General features: G+C 37.8%; 1 protein-coding gene across 1 annotated transcript in view; it reads right to left on the reverse strand.

The window, feature by feature from the left end:
* The window catches only part of gabbr2 (gamma-aminobutyric acid (GABA) B receptor, 2), a 197,267-nt gene extending 171,600 nt beyond the window's left edge, over positions 1–25,667 (reverse strand). The window contains exon 1 of the mRNA XM_084422479.1: positions 24,861–25,667. Within this exon, the coding sequence (XP_084278605.1) occupies positions 24,861–25,172 (312 nt within the window). The 5' untranslated portion in view covers positions 25,173–25,667. The remainder of the gene's footprint in view (positions 1–24,860) is intronic.
* Positions 25,668–27,502: the final 1,835 nt, after the last annotated feature.

Raw genomic sequence — 27,502 nt, forward strand, 5'->3', positions numbered from 1 at the left:
AGAGACGAAGTGAAAAATGTTTCTATCTGCCTATCTTGCAGAAGAACAAAGTGTGGAGAAGATCGTTGAAGAGGAACAAGCCCTGACAACTTACAGCTCGTTTCATCACCAGCAGAGGAGGAAAGGGTCACAAATGTAGTTTGTGCTATTTGATGTTTGGCACATTTGTGGAATTTGAGAGAGTTGAAATTAGCAGGCTGTTGCCATAGCAACAGTATACCTGTTGTGGGGTTAAACGATCCAACTGTGTTAAGAAGCGTTACACATTAGCAACACACAATTTTGTTGCCAAAACAAAACAGACAACAAAGAAAGCCCAACAGTCGTATGTAGGAATGTAAACATGCCTGTATGTTTGTGTGTGTGTGTGTGTGTGCGTCAGTGTTATTAAACACAACCCTGGTTTTTCTGCTCAAGTCTGAGTTGTTTCCATGGTTACACCGCAGCTGAAATTCATAAACGGTGCACTTTTTTAAAATGACAATGTTTTCAATTGAAGGCAAGTGCTTGCAGTAGTTGCGTTTCTCCCACGGGAGCTTCTCCCTCCGGCCTCTCGGTGTCAGACAGTGGGAAACCTCGGGAAGCCAAAACACACACCGCCGTAAGCGGACAATTCTCACATTCGACATAGTGTTATGATGCTGTTTTTCACATTCAGGTGCCTCAATGAAACCCAAACGCTGAGAGACGAGAGCAGACAGAGGAAAGAGGAAAGACAAAACAAGAAAAGCATTCACCAAACACTCTCAAACGCAATTGTGGTGCTTTTTAATGGCTGAGATGTGAGCTGCATTCTAAAAATGGTATTAGAGGCGTTAAGGTACAAATGTCCTAGGAGGTTATGCATTTTTATTGTCTTCCATTTTGTTTTGTTGTGATCTTTACATAACAAAAGTTGTTTTCTCGAGATGCCATCTGAAATTTTCTTTAGATCTTAACATAACAAAAGTTGTTTTCTTGAAATGTTGACAAAGGTTTTCTTAAGATCTCGACTTAATTTTCTTGTGATCAACACAAGTTTTTATGTTCGCCCAAAAATGAAAATTCATTCATTAATTACTCACCCTCATGTCATTTATTTTCGGACATTTATTTTTTATTTTGATGAAATCTGAGAGTTTTCTCTCCTTGCATAGACAGCTACGTAACTGACACTTTGACACTTCAAAATGTTCATAAAGAGATTGTAAAACTAATCAATATGAATTGAGTGGATTATTCCAAATTGTCTGAAGAGAAATTATCACTTTATATGATAAACAGATTGAATTTAGGCTTTTATTCACATATCTCACACATCAGTTGTGGTAAATGGAAGCTCAAGCATGTTCCCTTGACATGTGGTAACCAATGAGGTTCATTCTCGTGTTACACAGCACGTTTGAGCTTCTGCAAGAACCAATGAGGTTTATTCTCGAGCGTCAAGCAGGTTCAGTTGAGCTTCTGTTCATGTCTGCTGATCAATGTTTAAATGTGAGAAAAAGCCTGAAATTCAATCTGAGTACAATGGAAGTCAATGGGAACCAAAATTTTGGTTACCGACATTCTTCAAAACTATCTCTTTTTGTGTTCCACAGAAGAAATTCATTCAGGTTTGGAATGGCATGCGGGTCAGTGACTGGTAACAGATTTTTTTCGGTGGACTATGCATTTAATTTTTATGATCTTCTTGACTAAAGTTTTCTTGAAATTTTGATATAACAAAAGTTGTTGCTCGAGATCTCAGCTTGTTTATGAATGTAATTCTTTTTTGAGTTGGTTTCCTTGGTTCTTTTTCTTGTTAACATTTTTATGTGCAATATTTTTACAGCTGCATCATGGATGAGTGGATTTATTTTATTTTTTTATATGACGAGACACTTAAGTCCTGAATGATTGGCCCGAGTAATCCAAATGGAATGAATCTAGATTTTTTTTTCTTGAGAATATGAGAAGTCAATATCATGAGAAATCAATACAGAAAATAGTAATAATGTATGGCCTCTTAAGACTTCCATACTAAGTGAGTATCACTATTATTATTGCTCATAATTGTTCAAACCCTAAATGTGTGGTCACATTTAGCATTGCAGAAATCCAGTCTTTTCAAAAAGAATTTGCATAATCTGAAGTTTTGTGTAAGGGCGAAAAGATCCCCACACATATTTGGGTCGTGTGGTTCAAAATCACCATACTGACCAACAGAAAGCTGCTTGGTTTGAAAGTGACTTCTGTGTATCTACACTATTGACAATGGACCATTTTTTCCACTGAAATTGCCAATGTGACCACATCTTAAGTACTCAACGTTGGCACATACCTCGATGCCTTAAATGTGACATATTATGCCCCTTTTCACAAAATGTAATATAAATATCTGCTGACCCCAGAACATGTCTGTGAAATTTCAGCTCAAAATACCCCCCAGATAATTTATTATAGCTTATCAAAGTTGCCCCTTTTTGGGTGTGAGCAAGAACGCGCCGTTTTTGTGTGTGTCCCTTTAAATGTAAATGAGCTGCTGCTCCCCGCCCCCGTTCAGGAGAGAGCCGATCCTTTACATGAGCTTCGGCTACAATAACAAAACACGTGAATAATTACAGAGAGACTCAGTAAGTGGTTGCAACTTTTAGACTGCACCTGGACGTTTCTGAATGGTTAGTGGATACATTTATGTAGTTGTTGAGGAGTTACACTGATTAATCTCATCAACTTGCATGTATACCGTCATGTTTAACTTTTACACAAGTTGACACAATTCCCTGAGGTCTTTATAAGACAGCTGTGACATATAGTGTCCTGTGATCGTCTGTGCAGCCAATGACAGAACAGTTTGCATGCTTTGCTTTTGCCATTGTGTTAGAACTGGTTACACTGTTGTTGCTTGCGAAACCAAATGGCGGCGCCATGGGTGGAAACGTGCAGATTAAGAGGCGGTAATATTATCATAAGATCCCCTTCCTACGACATGCTTGCAGAGAAAGGCTTACCAAAACAAAGTTACTGGGTTGTCACTGGGTTATCACGTTTTCTGGGTTGGTAGATTGGTAGACCCGATTATAGGAAAACATGGAAAAATCAGATTTTCATGATATGTCCCCTTTTAATCATATCTTGTTAAAGAGAGGTGTGATATTAATTTTCATAGTTATCCCACAATCTGGGGGATGTTAAAACAGGCAAAAATCCTCTTGACTTACACTGAAGGAAGTACCTGAGCTGCATCTAGAGACCAGAACATCATTAGCCTCTTTTAACTTAAATCAGTAAGTAACTTCTCAGGCAACCTCACTAAAAATGATTCACAACATCCTAGCACTGTGACAAGAACTTTTGCATGCAAACATCTCTCATTTTCCATTTGGATCCATAAAAATCTGGTTCTTTCTCTAATTCCTGTATCTGTGAGGTCATAAAGTATGCATGGTCCTTTGTTCTATGTTGTCAAAATCTGTAAAGTCATACCTACAGTGTTCTCTAAATACTAAGCAAAAGACTTCTGCATATCAATGTGAAGCTTTTCACAAGCACAGCCACCACAACTGCCTGTATTTGTGACCGTCATAATGGAAATAGTTGCAGGCAAGACTCCAGACGCACAAAACATCAAATGCACAACCTCACTGGGCTCCATTCATTTGGAGTTCCTGCAGAGGTCGTACAGAGGACAAAAAAACTAAAAAACAATGCTGCCCAAACATCTCTCTTTCTAGTACTCACTCTTTATTCAAGAAATGAGTCAGCCCACAGTGGAGGACCCCACCTTCAAGTCACACTGACTGACTGATGTTTATCAGTCGCTGGATTTGGTTTAAGGCACATCCTTAATTTGACCTTAATTAGACTGGCCTCATCTGTTTTATGGGATGGAGCCAAATAGCCTTCTCAGTGATACAAAGAGGAGTCTGACTTTGACTTTCAATCTTTGAATCCTTCATACTAACTAGGTGCTCATTCATACTTATGGATAGCGATTTTAATTGACCCCAACCTCAAGTCCCATACCATTTGTGCTACAGACATGCGGATAAATTAAATCATACTGCCTCATTCTGCTTAGAACCTTTTGAAAAACAGGCAAAGAAATCTCTTAGACTAAACAGATTTAAGCGAGATAGAATTCACATAGAAACATGCTTGAAAACTTACAATTCATTTATATACATTGGCACTTTCCTTAAAATCAAATGCTGTAGTAAGCAGCATATTCTGAATTGCACATTGTATTGTGTGTTCTGTTTAAGGGTTAAAATAAATATTTACAGAAAATGTCTTGGCAGAAAATGTACTTTTCTTACAGGATGAAAATCAATTATCAATGTAATAATTCAATTCAATTTTTTTTTTTTATTATTAAAATTATATAGTCGATGTCCATTTATTTCTAAGTTTGTAAAGAGATTTATTTATTTACATTTTTAGTTTTGAATTAATACATTAATTTCTTCATTTGATTTTGAAGTCCTCCATAGTGGTTCTCCAGCAGGTCTGATGCTGCTCTAATGGACATTTGTGTGAGCGTCCCCATCCTCTAAACTCACTCTGCATAATGAAAACCATTCCACAGATAAGCCAAGCCCCACAGAGCTGCAGTATCACTAATCACCAGAACCTCATGGAATCTGCGCCTGTGAAATTCTGAAGGAAGCTCCACAGAATCGGAACGCCGGTCATTACAACACAAATTCATTAAATCCAATCTGCAGAATTCCACAGATTTTCACCTAAAATCAGCACAAAAAAAGTCTGCAGATACGAGAGACAGACAGAGAGTGAGAGACAGTCAGAGAGAGAGAGAGAGAGAGAGAGTGAAAATAGATTTCAAAAACAGAAATAGGCTGCAAAGAGTTTCTACTTTCAATACTCCCTGAAGATATCTTGAAATATTTGCCGTCTAACTTTATATTAGCCTCAGCTCATATTGGACAAATACTACTTGGTCAGCAGACCCACACGACTCCTTTGTGTGCAAAACCCAATAGGTGAATAAAAAGTTTTCATCTGAGCCTTGAAGAAGTCACCAGTTTCCAAAAAGAAAAGAGAGGGCCAGAACTCCCCAGTGCTTGTTTTGGTTATCCGTAATGAATAAGTCAGTGAGAGAGACACTTGGGGCTACAGCAATAACAACTTACTATGAAATCTTAAAGTCCTTCGGCAATCCTCGGATCTAAAAGCTACTCCCGCAGCAGAGCGCTCTCTCTTCTCTGCGCAAGTGTCAGCAGAGCTTCCTGTCTCATGATGCACTCGTGTGGAACCGCTCTGCCCTGCACACTGGCATATGATCAGGTGGGTCTCTGTGTCCTACTTTTCACTGCAGGAGTCAGGGGTCCTGGGCTGGGGAATTGCAAAACATAGGTGAACATAATTCTGAGCTCTGTCCTGTCATTCATGACTGGATTCAGCTCGCTGTGATAATAATTAGTAATTAATTGCAAATTTGTCAAGACAAAGTGAACAAAGCGACTAGACAGTACGTAAAGTGTACAGGTATATTAAATAAATGCAATGCAAATTTGTTTTCATTGTACAGTATATACTTTATATTGTAGATTGTATAAAAATCGGAGCAACCCATGAAATCACTTAAAGGTATAGTAGGTGATTTCAGAGAGGCTAGCAATAGCAAGATAACTTTGAAAGCATGAGATCCCATCCTGTCTTCAGAGAGCATTTCAAAGTCACGCCTCTGACAGCTCTGGGTAGAACGTCACAGTTTGCCATCTCGTAATTACGGTTACAGCATGACATGAACGCAGTATAAGGTTGTGTGTGTGTGTGTATTAGGGGTTGACCGATATATCGGACAATTTTTAGTCAGTGCACACAGATTTAACAGATTACTGAGTTCATTGTTGGCTACAGCCGCACCCCCTCCCACCCCACTTTTTTATGCATGTTTTTAACTACCTTTTTATTTGTGAAAAATATTGATATAGGATTACACAATCAAGAAGTTTCTATCTAAAGTGTAAATATATGGAGCCCTGCACATGAAATGTAGGAAAATAAGTATATTGTGGCCCCTGCTCCCTCGTTTTAAGTAAACAGTGCGCACAATATTATAATTTGTTCCCCCATTTGACTAAATTGTGCGCACAAAATAATAATTTATTTCCTTGTTTTACTAAATCGTGTGCACGATATAATAATTAGTTTCCTCGTTTTACTAAATTGCGCGCGCACAATATACTTCGTTCCCTCGATTTAGTAAAACGTATTATATTGTGCACACGATTTAGTAAAACGAGGGAATTAATTAATATATTGTGTGCACGATTTAGTAAAACGAGGGAACCAATTATTATTTCATGCACACAGTTTACTTTAAACGAGGGAACAAATTAGTAAATTGTGCTGACGTATTAGACGTGGGAATGAATTGTTAATGGCCATGAAATACATATTTTTTCCCACGTCACATGCAGGGCTCCGTATAAATCTGCTTATTTTACAGATTTCTTTTTTATCAAGTTTAATTTATTTTTTGCATACTGATATATTTTCCAATGAATCATTTAATAAATATGTAAAATACATAATTGCTGCAATAAAATGTTTATGTATGTGTTATTTGCCATCTTTAAATTAAAAAGAGCAATATCACATATATCAGCCATTGGCACCAATAAAACGTTAGATAATAAAGGTTATATACAGGTTAGAGATGACTCCTTTATGTAACTGCACATATTTACATTTTACAGTGTAGTTTACTACCGGTAATTGTATTATGCTTTTGTGCCAAAGAATATCCAAGTGCTGAGCACACGTTCTTGAAATAAAGTCCACCGAGAATAATATACTGACAAAATGTAAGATCACATTAGCTAATACGAAACCGGAACTGGAGGTGCAGTCATCAAGCAGGGCTATTTAGAAAAGAAAGGGCTTTCCTAAGAAAGGAAACTGCTTCAGGCAGGAGAAGGGTGCTGTATTTATATTATAAAGCACACACGGGCAGCGGAACTAAGGCAGAAGATTTGTGCGAATTGGACTAAAAATAAATATACAGTACCGTGAGTGAATAGGGCTCCAAATGAATGGAGCTATCCGATCAAGACATTGAACTAGCCGCAAGATAACATTCCCCATTCTCCTGTGCCATTAATCACTCGCCCTTTGGGGAGAACCCAGGAGCACAATATAGCTCAACAGAAGAAAAAGACTTAACCACATCACAGTGAATTAGATTGGAGCAGATACAAAATGTTGTATCTTCTACCTTATGTGGGTTGCTGGTTTCCAGCTTTTTGGGGATGGTGATTGCAGTTGCTGCTATCTGTGAAAAGGTCACCATCTGCAAAGAAACCTGAGAACAATGGTCATTTCCGAGTAAACGTGCCTGCTAGATGGAAGCCATAAAGCTTTATAAGAGTCTAAAATAATGCTTCAAGGTCAACTTCACTGAAGTTCCAGATAGCCCCTGCTGAAAACAAGCATGCTGTGTTTTGAATGCTGGAATGCTCCAAGGCACACTTGTCATAATATTTCACAATATTGCTGCATTTTTTTGATCAGCCTCAGTAAGCATAAGAGACTTCTTCCAAAAACATTTAAAAGTCTTACGGACCCCAAACTTTTGACCGCTAGTCTATCTGTATATATACAATATTAAATGCTGCTTAGAAGAAAAAAAACATTTTTTAAATCCTTGCAATAGTCTGTACTGCACATTGCTCATTTTGAACTAGCATACATTATTGTTCTTCAGAAAGCAGCAAATCAAAGATTTTTTTTTATGCTCTTGAGATCAAAGGAACATATTAGTATCAATAGGTCACTGGCAGAGTTCAAACACGCTGTACTGTACCGAGGGCATTATGAACTTCAGTATGCGAGTCTTCTTATTAAAATAGTCCTGCCCTGCAGTTGCTATAGCCAGTTTCTGCTCGTCTCGCGTCTTATTCAGACATTTTCTTCTATTCCTCCTTTTACTAAATTTTACATCAGCAGGAAAGCTTCTGCATAGTGACAAATATTAAATAATATCACTGAGGCTCACCAGTCTGAAAATGAAATCATGTAATGAAATCAGATACATCACTATAGATAAAGTTGATAAAGGTAGACTTCTTTGATCATCTCATTGCTGTTGTTTATACAGTTTGGACATTTTTGTCAACTGTCCCTACCTTAAGTGTCATACAACAACACAGACCTGCAGCATTGGGTGTAAATTCAGCTTGTTTTGCCGATGTGAAAAGGGCATGCTGACTAATTGCCTGGTCTTTGCAGGCTCCTGTGGCGTCTTTAATTCTCTCTAACCTTTACCAGTGATGTGGTCACCAACGGTGAAGATCCAAGCCTGTATTTAGGACCCTTTATACTCTCCATTGACTCCAACATTAATAAACTGGTTTGCGTTTGTGTTATTTTAAGTGTAGTAGTTATAGCAGTTTAAGTATAGTCAATTACAAACGTAATGACAGATTAACTAACTTGCTCAGAATGATTCTATTCAAACTGGTGCAACATCTGACCATAGAAGAACCATATGCATACTGTATGAAAATTCTAAACAAAACGAATCACTTAATTTTTTTTTTTTTTACTTCAGTCTTTTAAATAATGATAACAACAATCATTGTAGACTCTTAATTTATTTTCTCGATTGTAAATATCAGCTAAATTAATAAAAGGTAAATTATGTGTTTTTCCCATCATGCAATATTCTTTAGTCAGTTGTGTCAATACCTGCTAAAACACCCCTTGAATGAAACACTTGCATTGTACTACTGCATTCTGACATTTCGAAATGCACCAATGCATGAAATTAAGCTTGCACAGATAGAGGCATTTGCTTTTACATCTTTTCAAACAGCAAGCCCAAGACTTGTACAAAACATTCAGTTTTTACAGACTGAATTGAGTTTTAAACAAATTTATTTAGCTTCAAGTAGATACAAACAAACCCAAAAAATCAGGCTCTGGGCAAAAGCCACCCATGTCAACTGAAGTCAAAGAGCACACACAGCGTAAAACACATGGTTACGGACATGCACGAGCTGTGACGCTCTGTGGGGGAGGGAGGCAAGAAAACAGAGTGAACCGTGACTCCTGTAGGAACATGTCCACAGGCCCTACGGATTCTATCAGACCCGAGGAGTCACATGGGCCATGGTGAAGCATTACCCACACACAAACACATACAGCAAAGTGTCCCGTCCCCTCCCTGGCCCAAAAACCCAGTTTTCCTGCAGACATGTATGCAGTCTGCCTTTTTAATGTGGCACGGCTGCTACTCTGATGGTTAGTGGCAGCTCCATCTCCCTGTGTTTCAGTATTTCCCTTTGATAAAGCCAGAGGAGAGAGAAAGAGTGCCAGCCCGACGCCTCGGCGCAGGCCTCGCATCCCAGTGGGGGGGTGTTTTCCTCGCTGCTGCCGTGGCAACGACATGTGACAGCAGGAGCACATGGCAAGAGAGCATCTTAGTAAACTCCCCCTGTGCATCTCCATTTGATCCAACCCTTATTCCAGATATCTACACATCCACGTTCACGAAAGACCCAAGACAGCCATTTACATACAGAATCAAATCTGGCTGGTGCGTGTGTTTTTACCGAAAGCCTCACACACACTTGGGTAAAATTAGCCGAATGTGTGGGCATGCACACTGCAATGAGCCTGCTCATAATACATCACCCAAAATCCCTCCCAACCAAAAGCCCTCCTACTCTACTATTCAGAAGACTAATCATTTAGCTTCAACAAGAGTTTTATCCCATCGTTATTAGGGAGGGAAATTAGTCCTCTTTTCAATTAGATACAAAACAAGGAAGAAAATGTAAATTTTGGAAAAGTCGTTTCTTGTATTGCGCTAATAAGGATCATTATTAGACATCTTGTGTGGGACTTTAATGACTGCAGTACAAGGGTCCCATGCGTGTCGGAATGGTGAATAGATTAACCTGTGCTGTGAAGCCAGGAGCGGAGCATCTAAATAAAATATTCAGAGCAGGGTGTCGAGCGAACAGACTCGGGTCCCAGCGCCAAGCCTCCGCCGTCTGCCGCCCGTGTTAATATTTCAATTACACTCATGAATAAATGAATTAAATAGGTCCTAACATTGTCCCTGTTCCTTTTCTGCAGGAATTACCGCATCGTACTAGATAAGTCTGGCAGGGGTGATAGCATTTTTTTTTTTTTTTTTTGGTTGGCCTCAAAGGTCTGTTAGAGAGGCAGCATGTTAAACATCTTTCTCTCAGGTACATCGTCTCCCATGCTAGTGGAAAAATAGAGTACATATGGCACCTCAGGTGCAGCTGTCAAGATGTTTCATGACAAGCTCCGGCATGTCTGATGACCATATGATATGATAGGCTGAGCATCACATATTCTCATTAAATATAACAAGCAATTAGGAAATAACATAAATATCTGAATGATATTTCCAGTATGTGTGCGATCCTGATAAAGGAGTCGAATCCCTCCAAGAGCAGTCATCCATTCAATTTAATTGAGTAATTAGTTCAACCTAGTCTCATAAGTTTTCATCAAAACTGTTGACGGTGTCTCTATGAGCTTAGTATTCGTTCATAATAAGCCTAATGACTAAAATAAGGGAAGATTATGTATTTATTTTTCTGTTGTTATTTCCTTTGCTTATTTCAATGATAATTGTTGTGTATTAAGGAACTCTGCAATAGCAAATCTAGAAATAAGTCCTGCTCTTCACATTGACTGACACATTGAGTATGCTATAAATCACATCTTATAGAACTGCTCACTCAATATGACAGATTTAAACAGCCGGTTAAAACAGCCAATCACCTAAATTCAGCCAAATCAACTAATTACCAGCTAAAACCAATTTCATCACACCTAAAGCAACATTTACGAAACCACTGTTGATTTAAAAACTACTGTTCAAAATGTTTGGGGTCGTTAAGATTTTTTAATGAAAGAAGTCTCCTATGCTGCTCACCAAGTCTGCATTTATTTGATCAAAAAACAGTAAAAACTGTAATATTATGAAATATTAATACAATTTAAAATAACTGTTTTCTATGTTAATATATTTTATAATGTAATTTATTTCTGTGATGGAAAAGCTACATTTTTAGTCTTCAGTGTCACATGATACTTCAGAAATCATTCTAATATGCTGATTTGCTGCTCAGGAAACAGTTCTTATTATTCATTTTTTTTAAACAGTTGTGCAGCTTAATATTTTTTGTGGAAAATTTGATGCATTTGTTTCTGGATTCTTTGATGAGTACAAAGTTCAAAAGAACAGCATTTACATTAAATAGAAATTACAGCATCATTAATGTCTTTTCCAGTCACTTTTGATCAATCTAATGCATCCTTACTGAATAAAAATAATATCTTCATATATATATATAATCATTAATGTCTTTTCCAGTCACTTTTGATCAATCTAATGCATCCTTACTGAATAAAAATAATATCTTTATATATATATAATCTTTATAATAATAACGTACTGGCCGCAAATTATTGAATGCTTATGTATGTTGGCCTTAAATGTCAATAGGCAACTCACCAGGTTTTGGAACAGAGTTAACAACAGAGCATAAGAGCTGAACTGACGAACACTTTTGGGCTGCACATGATGTTCTGGTGTATTTGCGTTCCTTGGCTGAATTTTCAGGCCCTCCTCTGCTGTCAGAACTCATTTAGCAGTTTCTCCCTGGCTTCTAGACCTTTCCGCTGCTTGACATAACTGACATTTACATTTGCCCTCTATCAAAGAAAGAGAAACAAGGGTTTAGATCTCTCCACTCCCATAACAATCTTTCTCAAAAGGGCAGCAGAAAAATGACCATCCTCACAGCAATCTTATCAAGCGCTATTTAATCACGGCGGTAAGAGCGAGAGAATCCATTTTCCAGGTTGTCAGCGTCACAATGGGCCAAACTGTCCATTCACAGTGGAAGAAATGACACAGCGTTGGGCTGAATGAACTCTACATTTTACTCGTTACAGCTTTCCCTTCATTCTTTGTCATCGCATAATTGTTTTCTTTGTGCGCACCTTAACGGAATAACGCAAAACGTGACCATTTATTGATGTTGCATTTATTGGTGCTTCTTGTCCTTGGGGTATTTCCACATCAAAGCGGTGTGTGCAGATAAAACAGAGAGTGGAGGAGAAATGCTAATTCATACAGTTCAAAATGCAGGCAGAAAGGACAGGCAGAAATCAATAGAGCTCCCCTGCGTGAGGGAGAGTCAACAGAGCAGAAGAGTTCAGTGCCCGAGCACATAAATAATATTTATGTAGACGGCAGATCCAAACAACCACAGGGGAGCATGTATAATTCTGATTCATTCATCTGAGAAGCAATGATCTAGTAAATTTGAGGCTTGCTCATTTATTTCACACGAAGAGGCTCAGGGGCAACAGGTCGCCACCGGTGATTGTTAAGCCTTATCTGCATGATAACCGTGTTTAAACGTAAAAGCACTGTTGTGATGTTTGGGGCTCAGAACACTGTGTCTGTAGGATAAGGGCAGAATCTGTAATAATGCTGTGATTTCTTAGACATTCAGTGTTTTTCTAGCTTACTAATTGCTGTTCTCTCACCTTTTGTCTTCAGTCTACCTGATAGGGCACAGAGTACATTTTGGAAACTGAGAGAGATATTATAGAGCCCAACTAACTGCTAAAAAAAAAGGATTTATCAACATAGTAACCTTCTTAGTGGTTTAAAAATGTGAACACATTAATATTCCAGGTATTCCAACCTCAAAAGGGGTGATTTGAACTACATTAAGTTTAAATAACAGTTTTTGTCTTAACAAGAATGACTGGTAACACTCTTTAGACAACTACATGTCGACTACCAGTCATTAGAGTATCAGTAGACTGTCTTCTTAATATCTGCTAACACTTTATTTTGATGCTACCCCAACAGACATTCTACAGACTATAAATAACTTTGCAAGTTTGTCAACTTATTCTACTAACCCTAACCTAACAGTCTACTAATCCTCTAATGAGTTATGTAGTTGCCATGTATCCTCGTTGACATGTAGTTGCAAAATAATGAGTTAGTTGACATGAATTCATAAGCAGCGTACAAAAGTACCACCTGAAACTGATTTCAAACAGGCTTCTGAGCCAGCATAACAGAGAGAGCTTTAGTGATGACTAAGCACATATTTAATTACTTCAAAAATGATTTCTCACTAGAAATGAAATCAAAAGTTGGTTAAAAAAATGCTTCAAAAATATTTACACACAAACTGACCACCAACCTCAGCTTTCAGATGCCATTTAATTTTTTTTTTATTTTAGCTTAACTGTCACAGAATCAAATGCACAGAATGTTGGGATAATGTTGCCTTCAAAAATCAATCAAATGAAGGTATCTCACTAGACCGCATGTGACACGATCAGAGGATTTGGACGTGCCTTGTTGCCTTCCTTCTGCAGAGGCAGAATTGTTCAGTTTCGGACACTGCCCTGGTTTGGAATCAGTGTGAGGTAAACTAAACGTTAGTGGCCTTTTGAATAAAGGGTTAAGATCTTCTTTAATTACTGCATCAGCTTCCAGTTTCAGTAGGAAATACAACAACATATCACAGTTCACAGGGGCTTTAAAGATGGCATGAAATGGAAATTCACCCTATTTCTAAATTAATGTTTTTAATCTTTTTGTGCATTTTTCATCCATGCATTTTTCTTTCTTCTTTTTTTTTTACCTCATACTTTTTAGACAACATATCATAACTTGTTCTTCCGGTGAAATGACAGACTTCTCTTTGGTGACATATGCAGGATTTCTCCAATCATCTAGTCAGCTTAAACCCCGCCCCTTTCTTATAATCAGCTGCAAGCTCGCATTTAGATCTGCCTCCATCCAATCAACAACCAAAGGATAGAACCACTTTTTCATTTTTGACAGTATGTTTAACTTGAATGTGCGTCACAATATAGAAGAAAGTTCTGCTGCTACTTCCGTTTCAACGCAGAATATGCTTTCTCATGGAGACCAACTATCAATGTAATCTTTGGTCAGATGAAGATTATTGTATTATAATCACTTTAGATACTGCAGTAACTTTGATTAGATCAGGAATAGAGCAAAAAAATGCTCTACAATTGTTCTAATGGGTCACTGATGGCTCCAGGAAGTTGCCGTTACAGTTAATCTTATCTAAAGTGTTCTCACTGATGAAGAAAACAAGGCAAACCAAAACACCATATAATTGCCATTTAGGCATCTGGAATATGAAGGAGAATTAATATGAAGTATGCACCCAATCTCTTTGTGAAGTATCTTATGGTCTGGAATGATCCAGGACACATTGAGTAATAAAACAACAATCACTTCTATTAGATTACAGAAACAGACAGCCTTCATCCTCCATCTACCAGCAGAACCACAGCCTGTTTCATTTCACATATCAGTCATGCTAAACTGAAGAAAATCTGTTCATGTGGGGCATAATCTGGCCAAAAACTTGATCCGTGTCAGTAATAATAAAGGTTAGAGGTTCTCAGCCTCAAACGCACCCTCAGGACTTTACTCCTCTGTTTAATACAGCCTGCTCACATAAGAACTACATTGAACCAGCCTGTCCGCCTTTTCAGGACTTTGTTAAATGTTGTCAGAAGCCCATCTACAAGGCGTCTCTGCAATTATTCATCCCACCATTTTGTGTAATTATAGACAGTGAGACAGGCGATATGTTTAGCTTATGGTTCAGTGCTTTTGCTCAGAACTTCTCCCTCCCAGTTGTGCGATGCAGTATGCCGAGAGCTTTGTGATGATGAAAACTGTTGGTGTTCTGTGTCCTTGGCCAAAGCCCAAGAAACTGCAGGCATCCTGCCATTACTTTATCTGTAGTCATCAAATCAATATGAGCAACGGGGGCATCTGAATGGCAGACCATTTCTCAAGGCAGAAGTGGAGGAGACGTTAAGACTAACATCAGAATTCACCTGAATCCAATCTCAGTGGTCTTCAATCTCATTTATACAGTGAGGGTGACTGAAAAAAAGTGGAAAATGAAAAGTCTGATCCACCAAACATTCTTAATGTCTCTGATAAGAATTATAACTTGCAGTTAATTAAGTGTGACAGATGTTCAGTGAAGGATTCTGCAGCTTGTTAGTTTGTTTTTCTTTTTTAACGATTCATTAGAAGATTCAGTTCTGTCATCAATCACTGAAAAGACCCGGCTCAAAAGAGTCATTTGTTTGTGAATTAGACAACGCTGGTCAAGTTATATTGTTTTTGAATCAAAAAAAAAAAAAAAAAACAGGTATAAAGAGTCATATGTTCATGAACTGAACTATGCTGGTCACACTGCATGTTTTGACTGACTAAAAATATCTGGCTCAAAAGAGTCAATTGCTTGTGAATCGGACTTCACTGATCACAATGTATGTTTTCTGCACTTCAGACAGTGGTGCTCCAATGCTTCTGAGGACCTAAACTGTAGAGGACCGAAATTTGGATTCAAGTTGCCTTTAGTGTTTGTGAACAACACACACATGATTCAATCTCAAATTTTAAGATAACTCAGATAGCTCTACCAGTTGAATTTGCCCTGCACTGAACAGTACAACTTACTATATCAGCTCAGCTATCCACTTTAGCCATACCTGCACATGGAGGGTTGACGTGTAAAGTCCCTGAGTAATTTTGGGCAAGAGAGTTTTGGGGTTTAATAAATGAGCAAACTGCACCATTACCACTGAGGCCTGTGGCCAGCAGCTTTCCAGTAATACTTCATTAGATAGAGCCTGGCCTTCTTTTTCTCTACAAGCCACCCCCATCCATCAGGCACCACATACCGCTCTGTGCTTAATGGCCTATGAGATTGTCCATTTAAGGATGAACCCACTAAAGACATACTATGGCTGGAGAAAGACTAGGGCAACTAACGCTCAGGCTTTCCATTTCTTTGCAATAATAGAATCTGAATAGACGTGATAATGAAAGACGTCTCCGTGTGTCAAGTAAAGAGATTTTGTTCATGAACCTGTTAATTTGTATTCAAATTCATCACAGCGTAAAATCGTGACAGCACATGCTTAAAACTCTTCAGGTTAATCTGTGCAAGCCAGTGAGCAGCAGTGCTGCACTTGATTTGTTTGGACACTGTAAGTGAACGACAGATCCAAACTATGTTACAATCGAATGCATTTCGACTAATTATATCTTGGTGGAATGACATGAGATATAAAAAAAAAAAAGATACTACTTCAAAAATAAACTAGTCAGTGGATTCCAAATCAACTAGTCACACCTGAACAACTAGTCGACTAATCAGGTACCAATAAGAAGGTTTTGGTAGGACTGGGTTACAAATATAGATTTTTTTTTTTTTTTGCGATTCCCGATATCGATTCTGAAATCCCAAGAATCGATCTTTCAGTCTATGCTGTTTTTAGTTGATGAATGAACAAAGCAAATCACACTACCCCTAGTGAAAAATAAATATACTAAAATGTATTTTATGCTAAGTATACTACAAATACATTTACATATGTATGTACTTAATATAAATACCCTGCAATTGTACATTTGGTATACTAAATTAGTACACTTAAAATCTGCAAAATTAGAACAACTAATTTGGTACTTAATGCACTTTAGTAATCCAGAAATAGTACTGAAGTTCAACTAAAGATACTTAAGTATATTTGACTGTGCTAAAGTGGAACTATTGCAAGTACACTTTAAATATCTTGCATTCATTCACGATCATACAGAGATCGTACTATCCTTACTTAATAACTAGTGATATTAAAACACATTTTAAGGCTTAATATTAAGAAATGTGCATTATGCAGTAAGTATATGATATCATACTATATTATACTATCCTATATGGTTATGTTAATGGGTTATGTTATTATGGATTACAGATTATACTTAGTATACATGTATAAATAAGTGTATTTTAAATACATTTTGGTATAGGTTTTTTTCACTAGGGAAGCTTTGTGTTTTGTTACTTCTGATATGAAACAAAGTCTCAGCTTTCATATTCATTTTTATTAAGAAATTCAAATAATAAATACCGTGTTGGCGCTCTTTAATGTAGCGTGACAGAGTGCTGTAGCGCATCAGTTCAAACAGAATATGAACTGATCATCACTTCCACTTTACTACTAGTTACAGCACAAATTAAACAATAATAAACACGAGAAGGTGTTGAAAGATACAGAACAACTTACTGAAATCCGTATCATGTCACATGTAATCGCTCAACCAGAGTTTCAACCGCCAAAAGACGTTGATAAAACAGCTTGTAAACAATGTCACATAACTCCAGAGAGTATGCACTATATTGCATATTCATTGTAATTTTACTTAACCTCCTCTTCAATATTTAATGTATTTTCTAAATAAATTTGTCATGTTTTTAACAGCCACCATTTAAATGTTTATATTTAGAAACAATTATGTAATTAAAATGTTATTATTATAACATTATTATTTTGTATTTTTTAATTTTTTAACCATTTAAATGCAAGTAGCCTACAAATCAATTAATTTTAACCTTTAATTTTATAATGATGTACCAACTGGGGTTCCCTGTATAGTTTACAGCATTAGTTGAGAGATATTTTTATCCTTGAGGAAATTTGCCATGTACTGTACCTGATGTGATAGGCCCCAATGTATTGAAATCGAATCGCAAGCTTGTGAATCGAAATCTAATCAAATCGTGACATTTGTGTCAATGCCCAGCCCTATGTTTTGGTTTCACGTGACCCCGATCAGATGCATTCTTAGGGGGCATTTACACAAGAACCATTCTTGACAAAGAAAGTTAGATCAAGTGCAGAATCCTGGGGTCTCAAGAGTCTCAAGATGTTTTAGACTATATTAGTTTGGACCCAGACGCAGGATTTGCAGTGGTACTTGCCAGCATCTGCCTGTGGACCACCACATTGCACAGCTGTGACCAGACCATCCGTCCATCCCAAGAGACACACATCCCGTGGGCTTGCTTACACCATTTATGCACATACACAGACACACACACATTTTGTCTGTGCATCAGTGGCTCCTTCTTTGCTGTCCAGGAATTACACAGGATTTAATGTAATTAGAGGACTGACAAGGGCAAACTTTACGCTTATTACTCAGCGCTCGCCCCTGGAGAAAGAAAGCATTCACATGGCATTTGGCCAATCTCTAAAGACAAAATCTAAATCCTCTCTTTCAGTTTGTTTACAGTTAGAAACATACATTGAGTGTCAACATTTATATAGATGTGTTTTTCATACTGTCCATTTATTTGCATGCAATATTTGTATGAAAAAGCACACAGATCAGTGCTTATATCCATCTAGAAATCATCTAGAAATAGAACGTCTAAAAAATCTTTTTCTCTCCGTTTTGGCCTTTTGTCCACACTGAGACATTTCAATGTGAATGAGAAACTTTTGGAAAACGCTTGAAAATGCCAGTGTGGACGGAGAGCGTTTTGAAAGCCGTATTAACGTAGACATAGCATGAGATGAATCTCATGCGTTCAGACGTGCTCTTGGACAAACCACACTCAAAATAACTGCGTGGGAGGGTCGAGGTCTGACGTTCATCAGTTCAGTTTCGACCAGAAGCCAGACTCTAGCTGTGTCCATTTTTCCCACAGCGTTTTGGAGGGCAGTGAGAGAAATCAGCTTGGAAGCGTCCCCACCCCCAGTTCCCCTCTTCTGGCATCCAATCAGTCCCTTTCCTCACTGCCTTCAGCAGCAGAAACAATCACTGGCAAACATTTGTTTTGCATTTATGGTACAAGTCCAGTACCTTTTAAAACGCTTGCAAATTTAGCCAGCCAGACAATCAAAAGAAATGGATGCCACCTCTAAAAACAGCTATGGAATGTGATTGAGCATGTCCATGTGTACGATACTAAATATTAAGGAACTAATGCATTTAGTTTTTGCACCAAAAATAAAGCATCTAGTCAAACACAACCCAACTCAGGTAATCTCCATTGCGAAAATATGTCATTTAGCAAAAACACCATAAATAATTCTAGGATTACAGCTCTAAAATAATCCATAATACCTACCGACATGCTACAGTTAGAGAAACCGTAAAACATGCTGTGAAACCCAGTTCATAGTTTTTGAAGAATATGGTTAAAAGCAGACACTTGCATTCTTTATTCCCATTAAAGAAAGTTAGTGTAAAGTCAACATTTAATGGCATTCATTTATTTTCGAAATACAACACTTCTGAGCGAAACAGGATATTCATCAGAAGAAAATCTAGGTTGGGACTTTTATCCATGGGAAATTGACTGGATTACTGTTGAGAAGGCTTTTTGACTGGGACGTGGAGGATGAAGGTCAGGTTCACTCACACAAGCATCTTGATGCATCTTAATAGTAATGTGTCTTTCTACATTTTGAATAAAAGTGCAGTTAATGGGCTTGAAACGAACCTGGCTGCCTGGCCTGCCTACTTTGACAGCAAATACCATGTTATTGTGCTTAAAAACCTTTTCAGCATCATACTGCATGGTGACCTGAGTCCTTGAAATGTGAACGACGAAAAGAATAACGACTAGAATAACTGCTGGCTATGAATGTGACTCACTAAAAGGTCAGCAATTAGAGGCCAATTTCACAATTCAACAATAAACATCGACTTTTAGTTAAACAACAACAAAAAAGATGCTTTATAAGTGAAGTAATACATCAGCCAAAATGCATTAAATTATACAGCAGGTCAACCTACGACTCATCATTTAAACACATGACCTCTAGACCTCTGAAGTATGAAGCCCAGGCTCTCAGTTTATCAGCATGCAAAACAAAAAAAGCACTTGGCTGCAGCAGTTTAAAGCCATAGAATTATAGCATGAGTTTGACAAAATACTGAATTCAGGCTCCAATATCTCTGCTATTCTCCCTCACTGTCTAATAAATAAAGGCCTCTATAGGGATATGCTCACTTTCAACCAGTTAGTGCTCATTTGCTACACTGTAGTTCATAAAAGTCAGAAGAAATCACAACAGGAATCAATGGAAGTATTTTAGGTGTAAAATAAAAACACTTAAATTAAATTAAAATAATAATGATTGAATGCAGTGTAATGTGTCCTTGTTTCAATGTAATTATATATTTTATTAGTATTTAGTATTAAGTAGGCCTAATATTAATAACTATATGGTTAGGTATGGCATAGAAATTACTAAATGGTTAGGGTTAGGATTATGGGTTACACTTTATTTTAAGGTGTCATTGTTACAGTGTAATTATATATTTAAGTACTGAATAATATGAATTAACTACATGTACTTACTATAGGATTATATAGCCTGGGTTCTCCCAAGGTTTTTTTTCTCCAATCTGTCTCCTGATGGAGTTTTGGTTCCTTGCCACTGTTGCCTTGGCTTTTGGCTTGCTTAGTTGGGGACATTTAATATTCAACAATATTATTGATCTGCCTTATTATGAGTGGACGATGATGGAATTTTCTTCTAGAAACAAACTTTGTTGTATTATTTTCATGTTATCAATGTGAAGCTACTTTTATACAATCTGTATTGTAAAAAGCGCTATATAAATAAAGGTGACTTGACTTGACTTGACTATAGGGATAGGGTAGGATTAGGGTTTGATTTAGGGTTAGTTGCATGTAATTTTGCCTAATTTACTGTTATTACTATGGTAAGTACATGTATGTAACACGGACACTTTAAAAAAAAGTGTTACCGGATTATTGTTATATGTAACATGGACAGACACTGTACAATAAAAGTGTTCCCATACAGTATTATAAACACATGTAAATATACAGAATCTCATTACATCACAATCCAATAATTTTGTAGTTGTGATAGTTTATTTTTTTCCCACCAAATATGAATATTTCTTGCCATGAGAATATTGTTACAGTATTGTTAGGTAAAATATCACAGCAGCTTTAAATGTCAGTTGTACTACTAAATATATAATTTAAACAAATTTCAATCAATCAAAAAGTAGAGATATAAATGTTCAAACACACATATACTATGTCATTTTAAAACACATTACAGTTTAATTTAATATAAGCTATTATGGCAATGCTTTTTAGAAAAAAATGTAACTCGTTGCGACAACACGACAAGATGCTTTACATAAGCTTGAGGCTCTTGGTGTTTTGAGAATAACAGAAATGTATGGCAAGGGCTCAGAGCTCTGCAAGGGTCCCTGCACTCTGTGTGCAAATCTGACAAGATGCATTTGCTCCTCTGTGAGGCGTAAGCTCCAGTGATATCTGAACGCATGACACCAGGGTGGTAGGATGAGCTGGGCTCAAAGAGGTCAAGAGTATATTGACTTCAATAGAGTCAAGCCCACTTGTCAAGCCCACATGAAAGCCCTTGCCTAATCCATCTGAAATGAGCGGTTTAGTCCAAATATTCTGGAGACTTGATCACTTTATATGATTAACAGATTGAATTTAGGATTTGAATTTTAGATTGGAAATTTTATTCATATATAAACATTGATCAGCAAACATACAGTAAACAGAAGTTCAACCATACTTGCTTGATGTGTAAGAACAAACCTCATTGGTTCTCACACGTCAACCAAGCATGCTTGAGTTTCCATTTACCAGAACTGATGTGTGCATTGATGAATGTTTATATGTGAATTAAAGCCTAAATGAAATATGTTCATCATATAAAGTGATTGAGTCTCTTCAGAAAATTTTGACTAAATTACTCAATTCATATGGATTAGTTTTAGTATCTCTTTATGAGCTTTTTGAAGCGTCAAAGTGGTAGTTGCGTAGCTATCAATTGAGGGACAGAAAGCTCTCAGATTTCATTCAAATATCTTTATTTGTGTTCCTGAAGATGACAAAAAGTCTTATGGGTTTGGAAAGACATGAGGATGAGTAAATGATGACAGAATGTTCATTTTTGGGTGAACTATCCCTTTAACAAGTGGATAGTCAGAGCATCAGAAGGTCTGGGATCTTTTTTTCTCTTTTCTTTTACTGAAACACTTTGAGGGGCTATTGTTCAAGTCAGAGCCTCTCATACCTCCATTAGAGCAATAAGGAACAGCGGTTTAGTCTGAAGCAAATTCATTTCTCTAAATGTGAATTATTGAATCCACATTTATATCAATTATATACCACAAAGAAGAAGAACAATTTAAAGGAGAAAGACCCGAAAGATATATGACTATGCAGGTAAATAACCACTACAACAGAAAAGAGTTGAGCCCTTTTCAGGATAATTGCACAATAAAAGTAAATCAATGCTTTTTTCTATCTCTACTTGTAGCTCGCTCACTATTTTAGTTGATGAAAACTACTCAAGGCAAACAATATCATTTACCACAGATGAAAGCAGACCCCTACAAAAAAACGATGGACATCCTGCTGTCTGGAGCACGGTCTGAAACCGTGACCTTTAGTACAACTAATGATATGCTTGAATCCACTGAAGATACTGAGGTGGTCCATAGCAGTGCAAATGTTACGTGGGCTTCTTTTTTTAATTTCACTCCAGATCTTTCAAGTGTATCTGTGAAAGGCTAAGCGCTGTAGGCACAGCCAGCAGCACCCAGGCGGAGGCGAGCGGATGGGTTCTGCCTGCCTGGGGATGCGTTGAGAGGGGATAAAGGGATAAAGAGCCTCTGCTCTGGGACTGATTACTTACATCTGCCCTGTTAAATCCTCAAATGCATACGCACTGCTACTACTGTTTGCTTTGTTTACTGTTTGCGAGTGTCATCATGTCAGTGTGTGTGCACAGGTTTGGCTATACTTGTGATGGCCAGATGTTTGAAACTGACGCACGCCACAAATACAATGAAACATGTCGTAAACTATCTTGTGAGGCCATCTAAAGTGGTCATCACTATTAAAAGGTTCATAAGTCTGCCAAAATCAGCCAAATCGCTTTAGTTCTCTTGATACCAAAAGTTTTATGTGAGGGCTACATTTAGCAAACACCACCACCACATGTTCTCACTAAAATGGGGTGGGGATATTGTAATGTAACTAAAACAGATATGTCAGAATATATCATGGGCATCAGACCTTAAAGCCTTAAGTTGTAAAATTATATCTATAAAATTAGATTTTCGATATAAACTGGCTTTACAAGAGTTGCACAATTTTTAATGTACAAACGTCTGTCATTCACCCTTGCATATACACCAAGTGTTCCAGTGGCCTATTCTCATTTACATAAATACACTAATGCATGCATGCATGATTACTTCTTAAATCTTGTTAAATTACACGTTAGATCAACGGATGTCTGAACTGAAATCTGTTCATCTTGCTGCTGTAAAAATAAGCTGCCAACTACTGATATATTCAGCTCATTATGACTGTTATTGAGAGTGTGAAAGAATATTACTTAAATCCTTTCAGATGCATGAATTCATCATGCCCAAATCAAAGCAACAATGTGTGTTTGTTAGAAGAAACAGTTTTGTTTAACAAAATGCTGGTAAATCAATATGACAATCAATGCACGATAGATTGCTAAAGCTTCACCGGACATCAGAGGTCATGGACCTTCTCAAATGATCCAGCTTAAAGCATATGCAGAGCATGTAGCGACAGTCTGTTTAAAATCTAGTGAGACAGTTTCCACAGATATTTTAACGCCTTGGTAATTTACACTTTGATAATTACGCAAACATCTAGCTACCCATTTTCCCGCGCTTTTTAATTTCCCTGTTGTAACACATGAAAATATGGTGATAATACTGATTGATTGACTTCTCGTCTCCCCAGGTTATCACACCACCATAAATAGTAGATTGTGAGGGCCAAAAAGTGCCTTGAGCACAAAGGAGTAATTTTCACATTTCCTCAGTTGTTACTGTCACCAAAAACCCCAATAAGAGCATGAAATTTAATATACTCTTTATTAAAATAATTACCTGTGGGCCTAATCTTTGCCCAGAGTTATTTATTGGGTCAGTTAGTCATTAGATTTACTGAGTTCTCATTAACTAAGCCAAAATGACAATATATGTTATAAGTGCCGCAAAACTATAAACTACAGTATCTTGTCATACTAAAAGATCTTTCTTATAGGTTGGATTTACATCAATTTGACAGAATCAAGGACAACGAGTAACAAAAGGTTCAATCAATCCCATTTACTAATCAATAAACGTTCGTTCCATTTGGTATTACTGATACTTAAAATTTGTATGAAGTTACTCAAAATTTGTATTCATCCTCGAATACCTTTGGCCACGAATAGGAAAAAAACCCGGTTAAATTAATTACTGCCATCTTCAGGTATAAGGAAAAATAACACACATCTTAAACCAGCCTAAAATACTTTGTTGGTTTTTGCTGGTCTCTTCAGGCCAGTCTATTTGTTCTTGGGCACTTTCAGTTTGTCGGGCTAGGAGACCAGCATAAACCAGGTAAGACCAGCACACCATCTTAGGCTGGTTTATGCTGTTTTTTTTCCCCCAGCAGAGTTTAAAAACGGACCTCTAATAATAGCAGGTAAAATATTCTCTTGCATGTACCAGTTTACACGAATTAACAGGTTTGTGTACAAGCTTTCAGCTGAATTTCTAGCAGATGCAGAACTGAGAGTGCTGAATAAAACAGCCACAAACATTCAAAATGAAGAGTAATACTGATAAATTCATGAAAATGATCAAGAGAATTGATTTTCTATAGGTAACTGATCCACGATGTAAGAAAACATGCAGCACTTAATGCACGAGCTACTGGCACGTGCGCAGCTGTATCAAGACTATGCAACACCTGTACACTTCACAAACACAAACTTGACCGGTTTTGCCTCATCCAGACATCTGATAGAAAACAATCGCTGGACATTGCACAAACCATAGAAAAATCGCGCTTTCCACATGAGCGCGCGCCGAACGCACACTGCCCGCAGTTTACCCCCGCAACATGCACGTACACGTCAATATAAGCATTTACCTCGGTGTCGTAGATTTCGGTGATGAGAGAGAAGGAGTACCGCTTGGACTCGCGGATGTGCTGGATGGCCAGTTGAACGGCCGGCTCGATGCCTTGACTAATGCTGCTCATCAGCGCTGATTCATTCATCGGCATCAGGACCATGATGGGCAACTTCTCACCATCCGTCTTGTACCAGTTGTTGTCCAGGCCGTGCCTTGTGTAATCGTTGCAAACCTTCGCCAATGCAGGTTGAAATCCCCAGACGGACAGGAGTAGGCATCCCGACAGAAAGATCATTTCACATCTGCAGTCCCTCCGGGACGGAGCCATGCTACCGAACAACTGAGATCCACCTTCTCACTGTCCTGGCATCGCAGTCTTTAGGTTCCACTTGGATGCTGCGATCAGTCAACGAGAAAAGACATGATATGCAATAGTACAGGCTCACGCGCACTCGATCTTGAGAGTACAAATGATGCGTAAAACCAGAGGGTGTCCAGTCGCAGGGGTTATAAACCGAGCTGCTTCCCCTGTTAGTGTTCAGCACAGGTCCTATCCTACCCAATCCTTCCTTTCACCTCCAATAGAGCACCAAAATGCGCACATCACAATCAACCGCCTGTGCGTTACGCAGAGGTGCGCGCGCTCTGATTTGAGTCAACCGCTATAGCGAATGTAAATGTAACAGCCGAATATATTCCAAGCAGTTGAGGAGTTGCACCCCGATGTGGAAAGCGCATAGGTGAGGTTGCGGAGGGCGAGCCCTGGTATGTAAAAGAAATCCGAGTGAGGATATCCGTGCGAGTCCGATGCTGCTGCTTCGGCGGATGCGCTTCAGGTCTTTCGCGCGCTGGCTGCGCTGTGCATGTATGCGTGCGCGCGTGTGTGAGCGCGCCCGACACAGGCAGGAAACATTCTCCACACCGAGCGATATTTGCACAAAAAACAAACGACCGACAGACCGACAAGGGAGCTGTTCACTCGTAACGCGTTCAATACTGTCTCCTCTGATGAAGTATGTCAGATAAATTGCTCACCTGAGCCCAATAGAGTCCTTTTTAAAATATGTATTCAGAACGAAAACATAACTGGGGCGGCGTCGAGTGTCACATAAGCTAGTTTTAAAGATTCATCCGTGCGCAAAGAGTTGACACCTTACAATTAACTCAAATCATATTTCACATTGTTTTTTGGCCATCCACAGCAAAAAAATAAACACTGCCACCTAGCTATAACAGCCCCGTATGTGAATAAAGTTCACTTTTCTCTCAAGTTATTGAGCCTCAATTCTAACTGAGCTTTAAATATGCGCCTCTCGGGCATTTAGAGTTCAGCTAGATCTGTTTTGCAATGGAAATTAAAACAGGCAGCAAATTTCAAAACACAGTAGTAATGATGATGCTACTCACCGGAAGTCACCTCTGACTGAAGACACGCGAGATTAGGCCAATTTCAACGTTTCTGTCCGAGGTGCTGAAAAGCACCAACCAGTGCCTTTGCTTACTGTCAGCATGAGATTACCATGTGTCACATAATTACCAAGCAATAAACAGAAAAACAACATACTTCTGCAACATACTACTTGCATTTAAATTATTGTAAATGATACGTTTTTGTGTACTGTACTTAGTGTACTTTGTGTCAATGAGAACTCACGTGAACTCGACCATTGATGATGTTCTGTTGGTATGTAGGTCTGTATAGAATAAATATAATCATGGACATAGCCTGACACATTCATCATATTGTTTTTTGTGCATGCATACTGTATATTACAGTTTTTCTCAGTCGCTTTGGTGCATTTCTCACATCACTTTTTACATTTGCACAACAGTTAGTTCAACCTCCACAACATTTAGTCATTTGTGCACATCATAGTAGCAGTTTCTCATTCCTTCAAACAAATTGCAAATGCTTTTGGACATGCATCAATTGCTTTCATACAACTCTCAGCTGTTTTATAACATTATCATTTGCTAATGTCAAGTCAGTCAAAATTAACTATACTTGTGAATGCTGAATAGTCATTCCATATAAAACTAATAGTCCTCATTTCATTGCTTAAGTCATTACATACAAAAATGTTGAACTAGTTGTCAAAATCTGTCAAGCAAATTTTACACATTTTCTTTAAAAAAAAAAAAATTCTGAAAATGTCTCCTAAATTGAACAATTTGCAGTTGAGCTAGAGATGATATTCGCTGTGATGTAGATGAAATTATGTGGCCAGACAGAGAGGAACGTCTGGATGTGCATGAATGATTACAGTACTATGTATGTTGTATGTTCAGTTCCAATATGTACTGCAATATTGTTTACAGTTGTGCACAGCTCTACCCAAAGGGGTTTATGTTTGTTGTAAATAAGGGTGTATTTTTTCTTTTGCACAATGCTGTGAACAAATTAGAATTGCAAAGAGCATATGCAGCAAAATGTGAAACATACATATTCAGTGTCTTGTACTCAGTTACCTCACTAAATACAGTAATGTGTAACTTTACTGTATTTTTCAAATGGCTGTGCAAATAGTATATAGTGCTGTCTTGAGCATTTTCAGGTAGTGTCACCAAGATCTGACTTTTTTGCATTGAAAACATGACAAAGCCATTTGACTATCTTGTTCATAAACAATGGTGTCAGGACTTTTCATCTTGATGACA

The sequence above is a fragment of the Rutilus rutilus genome (assembly GCF_951802725.1).
Source record: "Rutilus rutilus genome assembly, chromosome: 11".
Taxonomy (NCBI): Eukaryota; Metazoa; Chordata; class Actinopteri; order Cypriniformes; family Leuciscidae; genus Rutilus; species Rutilus rutilus.